The sequence below is a fragment of the Mytilus galloprovincialis genome, chromosome 3 (assembly GCF_965363235.1).
Source record: "Mytilus galloprovincialis chromosome 3, xbMytGall1.hap1.1, whole genome shotgun sequence".
Taxonomy (NCBI): Eukaryota; Metazoa; Mollusca; class Bivalvia; order Mytilida; family Mytilidae; genus Mytilus; species Mytilus galloprovincialis.
The window spans coordinates 72,081,283-72,098,608 of record NC_134840.1 but is presented as its reverse complement, the minus strand read 5'-3'; the positions used below and the strand labels follow the sequence as shown (position 1 = coordinate 72,098,608).

Sequence of the window (17,326 nt, the reverse complement as noted above, 5' to 3'; positions counted from 1 at the left end):
ACACCTCTCCATCCAAATAGATATAGGAAGATGTGGTGTGAGTGCCAATGAGACACCTCTCCATCCAAATAAAAATTTTAAAAAAAGTAAATCATTATAGGTCAATGTACGGCCTTTAACAGGGTGGCTTGGCTCACACCGAACAACAAGTTAAAAGGGCCCAAAAATTACTAGTGTAAAACCATTCAAACAGGAAAACCAAACGTCTAATCTATATAAAATAAAAAAAACAAGAAACACGTATAAATTACATAAACAAACGACAACTACTGTACATCAGATTCCTGACTAAGGACAGGTGCAAACATTTGCAGCGTGATTAAACGTTTTTCTGAAACAATAGCATAACATCACAACATAGAGAAACATGGTAAAATATCAATTGGCAGGCTTAACTCAATCAAAAAATGTACATTTATACACTATAAACGAATAAATTTTGCCCTGTTAAGTGATTGTCATCATTTTTGTGATTGCTTTGTTTTTTAGTATAAATTTCTTATCTCCATATATACTTTTGTTGGATACATTTCAGACTCAAAGAAGAGGATCATTTTTATGCAGAGATAAGGATACTCTTGCAAAGATAGCTAATATGGCAAAACCAACAGTTAATCCTTCAGGTGCTAGGAGTTCTGGGAAATTTACCTTCCAAGTGATCTCCCCTGATAAAGACTCTCAGGTAAATTTACAAATGTATATGTGTTTAAGCACAAGTCTCCTGTATTTTGCATTAAATAGTGATTTCTTTTCAAGTTACATATATCATATTTTTTTAATGTATGGCAGTGAAATTACAGGTATGTTTAAAACTAGCTCTGCAGCATGCCAGAAAGAAAGTGAATATTTATTACAGCACATTTATATGAATGATTTTTTTTTTTTAGATAAATCCAATTTAAGATATATGAAGTATATATTAGGTGTGAACAAAAAGTCTTCTAACCTAGCTGTGCTAGGAGAGCTTGGTAGATTCCCTTTATATTTTTCAGTTGTATTATTAATGCTAAAATATTAGTTGAGAATAAAGAATATGAAAGATGGTTTACTGTATGATACCTATATGTGTAACAAAAACATTTCATTTTTAAAAAGCTGAATATTCATAATTTGGAGGTGAAGCTCAACTTTTTTATCAAGTCAGTTCAGCAAAAACTTTGTAATAGTTTTGTAAAATTTTGGAGCACAAAAAGAATAGATACACAGAGTAGTAAATTAGATACTTATTTCAAACTTAAAACTTGTTTTTCGAAAGAAATGTATCTATTTTTAAACAATTTTCAATTGAGAAGTGCCATATGTAAAATTAGAATCAGTGCACATGATCTCAAAATAGAATCAGTGCACATGATCTCAAAATAGAAAGAGACAGATATAAAACATTATATATAGAAAGAGACCAAAGACTTTGTAAGAAATGTACTCTAAATCTGGGTAAAGATGAACAACATTTTATAACTAGTTGTCCAGCATACAAAAATGATAGGAAGATATTTTTCATGGAGATAAACTGTATTTGTCCTAATTTTATACATCTTTCAAATGAGGCAAAATTTGTTTGGTTATTTACTAATGAAAATTTGTCTGTACTTAAATATTTAGGGAGCTATATTATTACATGTCTAGATATTAGACGAAATGTTAATTAATGTATGTAATAACAATGATAGTTGAAATGACTTTATGGTTCTGATCCTGCCTGGAATTAAATGTATATGATTTTTATAGAATGAAGATAATAACATCTGTCTGAACTTTTTTTTAATGTTTCATTTTAGTTTATAAAAATGTTTTCTGTTACAAATCATGATGTATTGTTTTATATGTACATGTTATGCTGTCCATCAAGGGCCATTGATTGGAATAATAAATATTCCTGTATGTTATCTATACTGCGCATGATCATTGCCATGCAACTTTTAGGTCAAACAAATAAAAAAAATCGATAATTGGGAATTTTCAATATGACATACGAGATTACAAAGCACTACTACTACTATATCAAGATATTGTCCTGTGACAAATAATATCCAAAACATCAGGATTAGGATAAATCAGCTTTTGAAAACTCTTCCTTCGTTTAATTGTTTCAAAAATCAGAAGATTGAAAAGGAGCTTGTCTTTATGAACCACACTTGTAATTTCAAATATTTATTTAAGGATATTTTGATTTATTGTGAATCTGTGTCAGATCTATGGACATTTCCATGAATAAAACTCTATGAAAGCCTTGTAAAGAATTTGCATTTTAGGAACATGGCATTACCAGTGCAGGCTATAGTGTGTGATAACATTGTGTGAGGGAAGTCGACGTTTGATGTACCACTGTTCACTCCAGTGCAATTTATGACAATGTCACTGCATCAATCAGAATTAATTTTTTTGCAGTGTTTTAAGAAATGATTTTGCTTTGTTGTCGCGTATTATTTGTGAAACATTCAATGTTTTAAAAAGGCGAATTTTCTTTATAAAGTCAATGATTATGTTGACTTTTGAAGGCCAAACTTTCTACAGCCTTAAATACGCTAATGAAAGATCCAAAAAATATACCAATACATAACGACATGTTAATGCCCGCGTCACACTGTCCCGATTTTTATATACGATGGACACCCGAATGCGAAAATTGTAAGTTCGTACGAAGTTGGTCCCGATCTCGTTAAAATACCACAAAGTGACCGAAGCAATTACGATGAATAACGAAGTCTATACAAGGGTGCCGAAAGTATATACGATAGCAAAAGATGGACATACGAAGGTTAACCGAAGACGGTATTTAAGCTTCATATCTCAGCCGAAGCCTACAAGATGGATCACGAAGGCTACACGATGGATTACGATGATGGCGCGATGGCCATACGATGTCTAAAGACGTCGTGTACAGCTTACGACGCATTAAAATTATATGCCAAAGGCATCACGCGTTTTAAATTGTTTGATCAATATTGAATATATATTATATTGTACATTTAATTTTTGGTTTAATCATAAGACGGAAGACCGTGGGTATTTCCAGTTACTGAATAATTTGGTTGATTTCTAAAAAAATAGTTTATGTATCAAATATGCGTATTCAATTTACCATTTTCTGCATGTGGCATATACAAATATAGTGTCCATATTTGTCCCCAATATGTTACATACGAGGGGATGCCACGCTCGGCATTGCCTTGTTTGAACTGTAAAATCTGTGTACTAGTCTGAATAATCACCCATAATTATGCCCATGTTTACTAATCTATCTTAAAGGTAAGGTATTGGGTTCGTTGATCCCTTTTTTTCAAAAAGAGCTCTTTCCAGGAGAACTATTTATCATAATAATATAGACTAAAGGAAGGATGTGGGGAAAGCAACAAATGCGGCAAAATATGACATATAGAAAACAAAATGTTTATGGAGTAAACATTCGTGTGACAACATCTCAGACGATACATAAAAAATCAAAATAATGAAGAAAAAGTTGGTTTCCCTATATACGTGTACCTGCAGTGTTGGTATACGAGGCGCGTTTATGATTTTCATTATGTTATTTGATATGAAAAATTGACAAAAAATAATATTTTATTTGTAAAAGTAAATCCTGAGCCTGTAATACCTGCTCTTCTTGTTCCATTTGAATTAATAGAAACAACGCTGTCGCCTTTCTTGTTCTCATAGAATCATATGATATGAGCGCCATGTTTTGTGAACGTCTTCCTTAACTGTCGTATTAGACTGACCAGTGCATATCGCGCATGGCACTTTAAATGTATTTTAGCGCGAACATTAACTTACATTTAGCTGGATTTATTGCCGTCGTAGTTCCATCTTGTCGCCTTCGTACTTTTATTTGATGGCAACACGACGGGATTACGAGGTCTTCACGAAGTCGTGTTGCCATCGTAAGAGATTCGGGTAGATTCGTGATTCATTCGTGTAGACATCGTAATGTCAAAACTGTCCGATGGAAACGATGAAAACACGAATGCAATACGATGTTCAAAGATGCGTTCCCGGTGACATTACGATGGTTAGGATGGTGATACGAACTCAATACGAACCCTCAACATCGGATGCACCTTCGGGGATTTTTTAACATGTTAAAAAATTTAGAACCCTTCCCGAAGTTGTCCCCGAAGGCTAGAAAAAGTGGCCGATGGTTCTACGATGGTAAAAAATGTCACTACGAATAGCGCGATCTGGATACGATCAGTCCCGATTTTGAAAATTTCCATAATCGTGTTGCCATCGGCGTAAAAATCGGGACAGTGTGACGCGGGCATTATGAAATTATAACAAATCTATTGGTTAACAAATTTTTACTCGTTATTGCAAAATAATGAACTGAATATATCTGACATTTTCTCCCTACCCAGTTTACCCCTATACATTTTTATGATGTGGACTGGTCATTGTTATTGAATCGTAGGCAATTTGATTGGATTAAGTTGTTATTAGTTTACCTTCAAACTTGTTTATGCTTTTCATACATGACTATTGATTAATTAGAACATGCATGAATGTGTACGGTAACTAAAATGACCTTCAAACTTGACACTGGACGAGTCAATATTATGTTTTATCAATGAAAGTTAAGGTATGAAAGGTAAGAATTGCCACTTATTCGATTTTCACAAAATTTTCGGAATATACAGTTGAAAGGTTATTTTTAAAAGCCTATTGTGAAGAGTAAAGAGAAAGTTTACAAATAATACGTTTTGTTCCATTAAACAAGTCATTTTCGTAAGAGAAATACCGAAATATATTTTACGCACGACTACGGCAGGTAAAATTATTATTTATCATAATAAAAAAAAAGCATTTTTCAGTCTCATTGGAATATGTTGATTACAATTAATCCCAAACTTAAGAAGTAAGTAACTAAAGTCAAAATATGTCCGATCTGCCTATTTCTGCACATCAAAAGTCAATACGATCGTTTTAAAGTCAATTTCGTCTACCTCACAAAATCTTGTTAGGCACTATAATACATAATTTCTTCTTAATTTTATACATTTAAAAAAACACTAGTGAAAGATTAAAGAATATTTTTATTTGGATACACTTGAAGAATGATATATTGATTGACATTTTATTTTATAGGCCATGCCAGCTCCTGCAGAACCTAAAGTAAAGAGATCGACAAGCATGCAACCAGCTGCTAAAAAACCAAGATTAGAACGAAGTGCTTCATTTTCTCAGAGTAGCATATTTAATCATTTGTAAGATTCATTTCTAAATGCAAAGATCTCTGGATGTGCTTTTGAAGACATAAGCAGTACAACTGTTTGTACATTCATGACTTTTAAAACAATATTTGTTTCATCAATGACTCTTTCATTTCAGTTTTAGTGATGCTTTAGGAGAAATACCATACTTAGAAATATGCAACTACTGCTGAAGTAGTGTAGATGAACAACCCAGATTTTATCCTTAAACCTAAAAGCGTAAAAGATTTTGTGAAGATCATGACTCAAAAATATTTAAAAATTGACCGTCAGAAGATACCTCTACAAATATTTGTGCTCAAAAATAGCTAAATCCCTTTATATTGATCATTTCAACTTGATGTTTTACTATATTGCTCTCATTATTATTATGAGGATGATAAACATTGAAGGCCTTGGCTGTATCCTTAAATTTAAATATTTTTTTATTTGTACACGGTGCAGAATTGCAATTCACAGAAGAATTCACATTTTAATGTGATGTGATCATATTTATGAGTCTGGAAAAAGACTGTCCATTTAACATTGTATTATATTTGTACTTATTTGAGATGAATAATGTACCAAAATACCATGTAACATTTTTTTGAAAAAATATGCTATGTATAATTTATGTAAATATATATATATTTATATCAGAAGTATTACAATTTTAAAAATACAGTGAATAAAGTGCTTTACTTAGTTTTTAAGTTGGTTGAAGGTGTGATGTTAGTCATGTCTTGTTTTGTTAAGTTATATGCAAATCTTTTGTGAAAAAAAATATATTGATGACCATATCACACCCATTTTGAGGTAGCCATTCTCCACCAAATTCAGAAATTTATCCACATTGTTTGAGCAAGTAAGACCAACATCTTTTAGATTTTGACAACTTGTGCCATTTTTTTCATGCTTGCGATGTTGCCATATGCAAAACATAGGTATTACTATCAATTTAGATATTACAGTGTTTGCAATCTTGTTTGTATTCAGTAAAAAAAAAAAAGTAACCAGAGTTATGCCCTTGGAAGTATTAAATTTATGGAAAATAGCCTTGTTAACACTACAAAAAAGTGATTTTAACAGTCACTTATATCAATTATCTAGCTCTACCAGCACCCTGCTGGAAAACTAAAAATGTGACGATAAATCAATTATTGACCCAGGCTGGTATACAGTTATTCCTTGAATTATCAGTATGTGATGAGTAAGCTTTAAAAAACTGACCCGTTAGCTGAAATTTTCCATCTTGTCAGCCCTTTCAAATCTTGTTCATCTTCAAAGTCAGTCTGAATATAAAAAAAATAAGGCAATATGGTCAGATTGCCAATTAGACAACCATCTAGACCAAAGTAAGATGATGCAAACAACAAAAGGGTGTTGTAGAGCCTTCAACAATGAGCAAAACCCATGCTTCATATTTATAGTAAGCTTTAGAGGGCCCAGAATTTCGATTATGGAAGTAGATATTTTTTGGTGAACTGAGAAATCAAATACTGTAAATTCGGAAATTATTGGGTGTATTTATTATTGCGATTTTGTCATTTTAAACTTAAATGCGATTTTAATTTGTACGATTTTGAGAAGAATTCTGTTTAATTCATTTAAAACATTTCAAAATGCAAGTTTAAATTATTGTGTTTATAGTTCTGTTGCATTTATCGCAATAATAAAAACCTTGCAATAATTTCTGAATTTACAGTAGTCACCTGATTAAGTATATTTTTCTTATGAATTCTATGCTCTAGAAAGTTGTAGCAACTTAAGGTTCACCTATACACTTTAATAAAAAATGGCAGTGTTTACACCATGAAACTTTGTCTGAGTACCGAAAAAACTGTAATTTGAAAAAAGTTTTAAAAGATAAATAAATGTTACATCTAATTTATGTTCTAAAAAGTTAAAACACTTTATGGATTTTGATGAACATTTTCTTTCCTTGCCATAGAATATGGTAAAATAAACACCTGAGTTTTTTTTGATACAGTCCTTAATAGTTTTCCCACAAGGACGCAGTGTGTCAGTGTAATATCACACCGATGGCTGGAGGCCAGAGGATGATCTTACACTGACACACCAAGTACGAGTGGGATAACTATTTTACATCCCAGCTGTTTTAGATTAGACGAAAAACCATTTACAATTCAAAAAATCTAGTTTAGAACGCCACACAACCATTATAATATACTTTATATATAACTATATGATTTATACCCTTTATGACCCTCAAACACGATGAGTAGATATCAAACAGTTCAACTCGCTCTATTGTCCATTTAAATCAATATGTTACAATACAATCATTACCGGAGCTTGCTAAGAGACACCATCTCTAAGATTTAACCAGTCTTTGTTTATTTTTACACCAACTGAGGCAAGGAACGAAAATGTTTATCTTTTTAAAACACAAAACAAAAACAACTTGTATATCTAGGTACTGCCAGGCTTTAAATTTTTTCAAACTACACAGTTCTGTCTGTACACAGAAAATTTCATGGTGTAAACACAGCCATTTTTGTCTAAAGTGTATAGATGAACCTTAACAATGTGCTTTGTACAATATTAAAGAGTTTGTGAAGTACGAAAGTATTATATTGACCATATGAAAACATCTTGTTCAAGTTACTTAAAAATAATGTTTGTATTGTATACTCAAAGTTCCAATACAAACTTGATGTATCAAATAAAAAAAAGTGCAAAAATTGAGAATCAACAAAGAGTTGATCAGTTTTGTGTGTGAATGTACAAATTTGGTCAATCCAATTGTTTTTAAAACTTTTTTAATGACCCTCCCCCCCCCCCCAAAAAAAAAAAAAAAACTTGTCCATAAAAATCCATTAAATCAAGAACCTAAATAGATCAGAAATGGGGAAATGGTTCTTTGTGTAACTCTTTAAGAGTAATGTGCAGCAGCTCAACTCTTCATCAATAATGTCTGCAATAGTTATTTTGTAGTGCACACAGAAATAAGTGTTTGGGTTTATATCACAATTACTGGTTCAATACCAATCCTTGTGGACATGCTGCCCCTAAAACAGTACCATCTAGCATTTGCTTGAATTCATTGATGCATTTTCATTGCAAATTCAAAATTTTTGTGATGAGGTTTGATGAGACCTAGCTTTACAACCATAAAAAAGTATAAATCACAAGCCCAGTAGTCAGCGCTTTTTGTGCTGACATGAATTGTCATTAATATGGTTATATTTATAGATTTACTGTTTACAAATTTTTGATTTTTTTGAAATACTAAGGCTTTTCTACCTCAGGCATAGATTACCTTAACTGTATTTGGCAAAACTTTTAGGAATTTTGGTCCTCAATGCTCTTCAACTTCGTACTTTATTTGGCCTTTTAAAACTTTTTTTTTGGATTCGAGCGTCACTGAGTGATGAGTCTTGTAGCGTCTGGCGTATATACTAAATTTAGTCCTGGTATCTGTGATGAGTTTATTTGATTGAGGTTGAGTTCTTTTATCGAAATTAAACTTGAAATCAACCAATCGTTAACTTGATTTGGTGCTTCTAACACAACCTTTCAATGAGTACTAAGTAAAACGTTTATTGACTGAAAGACCTGGTCAGTCAGTCTTTCAACCTTAGTCTGATGTTCATATTGTCTAGTTCTGTTTTCATGATGAGAAATGTCTCTCCATTATAATGAAAGATGGAGTTTGAATATTTCAACCGCTTTAGTGGCCTCTTGAGCTTCAAACGTGGATGTTATGATACCCAGTCACACATATTACTTTAAAATTGTGGTTTAGGGGTGAGGGTAAATGTTGGGCTGTTGTCCAAAAAATAAGTCAATGTAGGGCGTCAGTCTTCCCAGGAATAGTATACTGTCTGGTCTTGCTGTGAATTTCTGTGTGAACTAGCACAATGAAAATCTGGCAATGTTTTGTTTTAATACAATGCATGGTTCATATTTATATTGCATTACAGTAGCATGGCATCCTGAATATGCATATATTATTGCAGTGATTTTTAATCACCTAAAATATTTCTTGTTTGTTTTCTTTATGAGGAGTATAAGTCTAATGACATAGAATGTCATAAGCGCCTTATTTTCATAGTTGGGATAAGGTCAGATCCTCAAGTTTTATATGACTTGCAATGTAGTATCCAAGTAGCTGAACCTTTGGTAAATAGTAATACATGACATCCTCCCGTCTGGTCTTGTAAGCTCTCTACCGTATATCAGTGGTGTAAAGCAGCTTTTTCTCTGAAAATAATTGATCAAATATTTTTCAAAGAGTTGTGCCCATAGAAAATATCAACAAAAATGTCTTGGAGGAACATTCTTGTCACCAATGGTGAATATTTAGGAGGATTGATACCTCTAAAGATTTATAGAAGAATATTCATGGAAAAGTTTAAAAAAATAGAATAACTGGAGTTCATGCCCTTTGACAAATTAAATATGTACATGGATATTGGAACCTTGCTCTTTTATTAGATCTGTTACAGAAAAGTGTTGTATAATTTTGTTTATAATCTGGTGACAACACTTGAATTTTGAAATTCCCGGTAATAAAGTACCTTTGCTGCATTTGGCAAAACGTTTCAGAATTTTGGGTTCTCAATGCTCTTCACCTCTATAATTCTTTTTGGCCTTATAACTTTTTCAATTCGAGCGTCACTGATGAGTCTTTTGGAGACAAAAAAAGTGTCTTGTGTAAAAAAAAAACAACCATGTTATCTCTGATGAGTTTATATATAAGTTTATAAACAAAACAAAAAAACGCTCAGAGTAATTATGAATGGTGGATAAATCTTTTAATTGATGTCATTAAACTGAATGCTGTACCTGAATTAAACTGATCCGCCGTTTCATCTATAGCTTCGCACCGAAGGTCAGTGTAGCGATAAGTGGACACAACAGGGTTTCCAGTTAATACCTGTATATCATGAAACATTTCACTAAACACTAAAACAGGATCCATGTCCCTTAATCTAGAATGTTTTATTTGTTGTTTTGATAACCTTGCTTTCATGTCTCTTTTCTCTTGGCCATATTTGGGTCTGTCTTTTGAAACTTGATTGTCGTCAAAGAATACAGGGCTAATCCTGGATCTTTTTATGCACCACTAATGGCTATGGACATTATGTTTTTTTTTTCGGTCTGTGCGTCCTTTCGTCCGTTCGTCCCTCTGTCCCGCTTCATGTTAAAGTTTTTGGTCAAGGTAACTTGAAACTTAGTACACATGTTCCCTTTGAAACGATCTTTCTAATTTTGAAGCCAAATTAGAGATTTGCATATACTATGGACATATTCTTGTTGAATTAGTGTTAGAAAGGATGGCATAATATACCCTTTTAATAACTGAAGAAAACCTGAAAATGTTTGGAAAATTTCATGTTATAATAAAATACATGTTTTCCAATCAAACGGGGCGTGTGCTCTATACCCCTTCCCCTCCTGGATCTGCCTTTTGAATATTAATTACATTCCAAGGCTTGCATATTAGTTAGAGTGGATTCTGGACCTTGTCAAAGGAAATTTGACTTTCTAAAACGACCATATCAATAGATTTACAAAGTAAATACCGATATTTCAAAAATTGAACAATTTATCATGTGTTGCCAGGAAAATATTTGATATTGCACACAGATCAAGATAAATTACACAATTTACATAAAGTGTTATTTCCCAAAGAGGTGATTTAAATGATTATGTAATTGAGAGTTGTCACTTAATATAGTAACACTATTGTCTTCTGTCAATAAATGAAAATTCCAATTTTGGCCAAATATAGAATAGAGAATGGAGAATGGAAGCGAATAAGTTTATTTTAAGATTTTTAATTTAAATTAAGCTTGAATTAAATCCATATTTGAACCTCTACCGGTTGGTTTGAATATTTATTGTCTCTACAATTTAGAACATGTTTACTATATGGAGAGGATGATGATGGAAAGTGTCCTCTAATTTGTGAATTCTTTTTGTCACAATTTGAAAGTTCTTAATTTTGCAGGTACAATGATTTATTGTACTAATGTAGTACTGTACAATTATAGTAATGAAAAAGTATAATAATTTCGTAGTAATGAAAAAGTACTTGAGGTACATTTTCTGTAGTTCAAAATTACAGTACATATGTAAATTGATATTCTTACGACGTTAATATTCTCCGTTGTATACATTTTTTAAAATATTTAAAAAAAAAAATAATTAAATTATATTGATGTCCTTCATTCAGAAACTATCATTAGGTATTTTATTCCGGTCTCATTTTCAATTTACAATCGTTATGCTCAACAGTTTAACACTTTTACGAAGAAAAAAACGTTAACTATGCTTCAAATGGACAAATGTAGACATAATTTTACCAAGTTACCCATTTTGAGCGGAACTTAATTTTATTGATATGCAAAAATCTTGAAAATCACACCTAGTATTTTTTCAATTTTTAGCTATCAAACGTTACTTATGATAAAATCTGAAAATAAGTACGAATTTTCATTACAATATCATGGTATATCAGAGATATTTTTAATGATTGTCTGCTAACGAGTTTCCCACCTTGGTAAAAAAAAATTGACATCTAATTAAATTTCAACATTTTGCTATTACAATTTTTGATAGGGAAAAAACAAAAAATCAAAATCAGGTGATACGGAAGAAGAAACTTGTTCCTAGATTTTGAAACATTTGTCACGGATAATTTGTGGCCAAATACGGTAAAACATGAATCACCACAGCCAAATATATTTATATGTGTTTGTGTACAAAGATGTTATATTTCATGACCAAAATTTAGTTATATAGTCTTTCAAAATCATACTGATTAAGAAATATTTTCCTAACTTGTCTCGTATAATCTCAAAATTTTAGACTATGTTGAGAAAATCAAGAGTGGTGCTGAAAACCTTAGCGGGTGGTGCTTAACATTAAATGCTTGAATATGTTCCCAGACCTTGCTATTTCTGTTCTAATATATTTCTCTCTTGAACACCTTTGACGTCCCGACGGAAGCATGATTCTCACCGACATTTTCCAGGTTTTTTAAGGTGAATGATTTCAATATTTTTGTGATGAAATTTATGATGATTATGGTTTTAATTTCAGAAATTCATTATATTTTGTCAATTAAAACATGATGTATTGTCACGTAACAGTCCACCTATAATTGCTGAGCAGGTGATTTCCTCACAGATTCTGATATTCCTTTTTGTTCCAAGACAATAAATTGCAGTTATGAAAGAAATTTTGTCTTTGTTATGCAATGCAACTTGAAGTGTAATTAATCAAAAATACTTTTAGTTAGTGGAACAAAGACTATCAGTTTCTCACAAAAGCATGCATGTGTCCGATTTTAACTTTGATCAATTTAATTTATATTCTTGTTCGTTTTATATGAATCATTATGTTGACACAAAAAATTTCTCAGCTCTCTCTAATTATGACACTAACATTTCCATAAAGTCGCAGGGATGTATGCACATTACGTTTGAATACATTCGATGTTATTTTAGCCCTTGGCTCATACTGAGTAAAGTTATCTATTAACGAACAAGGCCAATTGATAATTTCATATTGCTAGATCAAACGAGATTTAACTTGACAAATCTCGCAGCAGATGCTGACGAGAAGTAGGGGCTGTGATTAAGACTGAATGACAATAGCAGCGGGAGAATCCGTAGTTATACGCGTCCATGGGTTCCTCTGGGAATTCAGATTATGACGAACTTTGGTGTAAAGATCTTTGTTCTAATGAATAGATTATTTGCATCGATGATGTAATTTCATCATGGATAAAGTCTCGATCGTAAATGGCTTTCTCATGCTAAATAGAAATTAGCATAGTTATCACAATATTAGAACAATAATGACTACATTATTAGAAAATGAAAAATGACAACTTGTTTGCATCTAATTTAACCAAACACTCTCCAGTCTGTACAATCTATACCCATTTAACGGGTGCTTTAACACAGATATTTCCTTATTGGAAAACCAAAGAAAAGAATAGAAGTAAAGAAATGTACAAATTGATGTGCATGATCATTTACATATAACAAATATTTTATTAAATGGCGGAATGACCACTCTATTTTATTTATTTTCCTCTTAAGCGACACTTTTTTTTCGTTTAGCGTATATTACGCAACGGTTGATATCGAACAATATTTGGGAATCTATATAACGCACATTAAGGGCATACGATACAGTTACATGCAGGGGAGGTAATGACGTAAATTGTTATTTTCGCGACGTCAAACTATGACTTATCGGGAATAGATTCAGTTTTCGACTGATTTTTATCATTAAAACTTATTTAAAGTCATAAGAAACTAGTGACCGGTGAAAAATTATATACTTCCAATTCTTGCACCAATGCATACAAACATCATAAACTTAGTCTTCTTTTAAGAATTTTTCATTTTTTTCGTATAAATTTTGTATAGTCGTCAAACTATGACTTATCGGGAAATTTTTTTTTCAATCAGTCAGTGTTGTTGTGAAAGTATGGCAGGTAATTAAAGTTTGTGTTTTGAAGCCGAAGTTTAACGATTGTCACCTGTTTGTCAACAATCAACAAAAAAGCATGGAAATTGAGCACGTGTTTAACACATAAATTCAGATAAAAGTTTATTTTAAGGACATCCATGCGTATTGCGATCACCGGATTTTTACGAGATGGGTCACACTGAGGTCACTTTGCATACGGAAATTCAAAATATGTCGGGGGAATTGCTAGGAAGCAATTAAAATAAAGTAAACTTCTTCTATATATGAATAAATTTTAAAAATTTCTTCAGAAAAAAGTATATGTACATAAGTTTTATAATGTAAATTATCCATTGAGTTATAAAAAAACATATGCATTATTTTTTTTTAATTTGAGGTTTCTTGTGACTTTAACTTGAAAACGAGTTCATGGACCCTCTTTTTAAAAATGTCATTTGGTTTGATTACGCGGGAATGTGTGCCAATTTTCATGGAAACGTAAATAGTGCATTTTTTTTAAATTTACAAATATAAAGCAAAAAATGATGTTTTTTCCTACATTCATGATCATTTGATAAATATGTATTATTTCTGAATAAAACATGTATAAACTTTAAGAATACTTATTAAATACAGAAATTTACAAATTATTTAAAAAAAACAATTTGTGTTTATCTTTTAAAACAAAAAAAGTCTTTCTTTCGAATGGGAAAATACGGTCACAAATCCGAATTTTGAGCAATTATACAAAATTTCGACCTCATTTTCTCAAAAAGTATCACATGAAGGTATATTTTTTTTTATATCATATTTGATTAATTAAGGTAAAAAATAGTCTATATGGAAATTTTTATCAAAATGTAAATAGGACTCAAAACTGTATCGTATGTCTTTAAACGAAAATGAATAATCAGGAAAAGAAAAACATTTCACGAACAAACAATGAGAGAAAACATAAACCCAGTGACAAGTGAGAAAAAAAAAATCACAATTTAAAATATGACAAAGGTACGGAAAAAATACAACAAAATACACTACAAGATTTCGCACAAAAAATGTATTTGATCAGTCCGTATTTATATATGAGCATCACTGATGAGTCTTATGAAGACGAAACGCGCGTCTGGCGTATTAAATTATAATCATGGTACCTTTGATAACTATTAAGGTCATACGATACAGTTACGGGGGAGGTAATGACGTTGCTAACGTAAATTGTTATTTTTTTTTCGGGAAAAGATTCAGTTCTCGACTGATTTTTATCATTCAAATTTATTGAACTTGAAAACGAGTTTATGGACCCCTCTTTTTTAAAATGCCATTTGGTTTGATTACGCGAGAAGATTATGTGTGCCAATTTTCAAACGTAAATAGTGCATTTTTTTTTTAAATTTGATAAATATACTGCAAAAAATGATGTTTTTTCTTCTACATTCATGAACATTTGATAAATATGATATTATTTCTGAATATAAAACGTATAACTGTTTAGGATACTTATAAAATACAGAAATTACAAATTATTTAACAAAAAACAATTTGTGTTTATCTTTTGAACAAAACAATTATGTCTTTCTTTCGAAAGAGAAAATACGGCCAGAAATCCGAATTTTGAGCTAATATACAAAATTTCGACCTCATTTTTCTCAAAAAGTAGCACATGAAAGTATATATTTTATGACATATTTGATTTAATCAGGTAAAAATAGTCTATATGGAAATTTTTATCAAAATGTAAATACGGGATCAAAACTGTATCGTATGCCCTTAACACCACTGGGTCGATGCTACTGCTGGTGGACATTTCGTCCTCAAGGGTATCACCAGCCCAGTAGTCAACACTTCGGTGTTGACATGAATATCAATTATATGGTCATTTTTATAAATTTCCTGCTACAAAACATTGAATTTTTCGAAAAATAAGGATTTTTCTTATCCCAGGAATAGATTACCTTAGCCGTGTTTGGCACAACCTATTTGGAATTTTGGGTTCTCAATGCTTTTCAACTTTGTACTTGTTTGGCTTTTTAACTATTTTGATATGAGCGTCACTGATGAGTCTTATGTAGACGAAACGCGCGTCTGGCGTATTAAATTATAATCCTGGTACCTTTGATAACTATTACGACGACGGTAAACTCATGTGGATACCCAAATGAAATGAGAATAAACCTTACTTGATCTAACTTCGCAATATGAAATAGTAATTGGCTAATGTAAAAATTAAAACAAAAAAGATACTGAACTCAGAGGAAAATTCAACGTATTTTGTCATTCTTGCGACGTTACCGTGCATTCACATGTGTCCATCCGTATACCACCCACATTTTGATACTGAACTCACACCAACTGACAAGAGATCCCCACAATTCTATTGAACCACCGAATAAGTAGGAAAATATAACCCAATCAACTGAAGAACTGTTATTTTTTAAGGTTAATATAAGGATAACAATAATATGTTGTTTCATAAGACACAAATTATATTCTTCATGGCTTCTTAATTCGTCAAAATAGAAGTTTTAATGTCCCTACACATAATAGAAAACGTTAATACATTGTAATAGTACAATGGCATTTATTTCAGCATTGGTACGAATTCATATGTGGGTAGAATGGTATGAGGAGAGAAAGTTAATGTTTTTGTTAAAGCAAAAATCAGTTCTTTTTTTCTCTGTTATTTTTATTTTTATCTTGACTTGTCTAATTGTAAAAATTAATAATCAGTTGAAAAAGGCTTAATTCGTCACATGGATACAAATAGAACTACACATAACAAAAACACAGAGTTTGGACGTGGCCGGGTACTTGTATATCCTAACTTTAAAAAAAAAGTACTGATCCTATGAGTATTTACTTTGCCGTAGTCCGATAGATATCTATTCGTTCATTATTTGTTGATATACTATATTAAAAATGATTTGAAAATGTCAGGTCAAATAAGAAAGGTGTTGAATAATACAGGTTAAATCGTTGAAATAGTTCACGAAAATTGATGAAAAAGAAAAATCGAGAATGCAGAAATACAGATGTTAATGGGTAAACATGACAACGACTGCAATATTCCTTAGCAGCACGAACATTATCAGGATAACATTTTAAACCAGTCTTCCGGTATCTTTTAAAAACAGAACAGCCAAGAGAAGTCTACGAAAGCCCCGACAAAGATATCTTTAGAAAAATCATATCTCTATCCAATTTTCCTTAACCTAAATACTTGGAAGTGAGAGTTTAAGTAAAACAATTATAAATAAACGCATCGATAATTGCAACACGTTCACATTTGATTACCGATTAACTCTTGCTGTTGTATTTTCCACGCAATTTTCTTAAATATCCTTGACAGAATGTCTATTGTCCGTTATTGTTTGGGAGATCTTCTATCGGGTTTAATTTCCCGTGGAATTTTTGTTAATTTGTTTCAGACAACAACAACACCCTCGTTCGTACCCTGAGAACACGCAATCAAATAGTCAAGAATACGACATAGTTAAATGTTGATTTTTAAATCCGATAATGAACAATGAATTACTTTAAAAGCGACGTTACTATGTGGGATTACTGCTATTTTAAGTGTAAGAAACTTTGGGATTCCCTGAGCTCCAAGTGTAAGAAGGACATAACACGAATCGACCAATATATCACTAAGTTCAACAGACTACACTTACAATCAGTTGACACCC

The 17,326-nt window shown here is 31.6% G+C and overlaps 1 protein-coding gene across 2 annotated transcripts in view; it reads left to right on the top strand.

Annotated features, from left to right (window-relative positions):
* LOC143068853 (claspin-like) overlaps window positions 1–7,984 on the top strand; it is a 39,961-nt gene extending 31,977 nt beyond the window's left edge. For both annotated transcript variants that reach the window (XM_076243194.1, XM_076243193.1), the window contains exons 31-32: window positions 536–682; window positions 5,083–7,984. In XM_076243194.1, coding sequence (XP_076099309.1) covers window positions 536–682; window positions 5,083–5,205 — 270 coding nt within the window. In that variant the 3' untranslated portion in view covers window positions 5,206–7,984. The remainder of the gene's footprint in view (window positions 1–535; window positions 683–5,082) is intronic.
* Window positions 7,985–17,326: the final 9,342 nt, after the last annotated feature.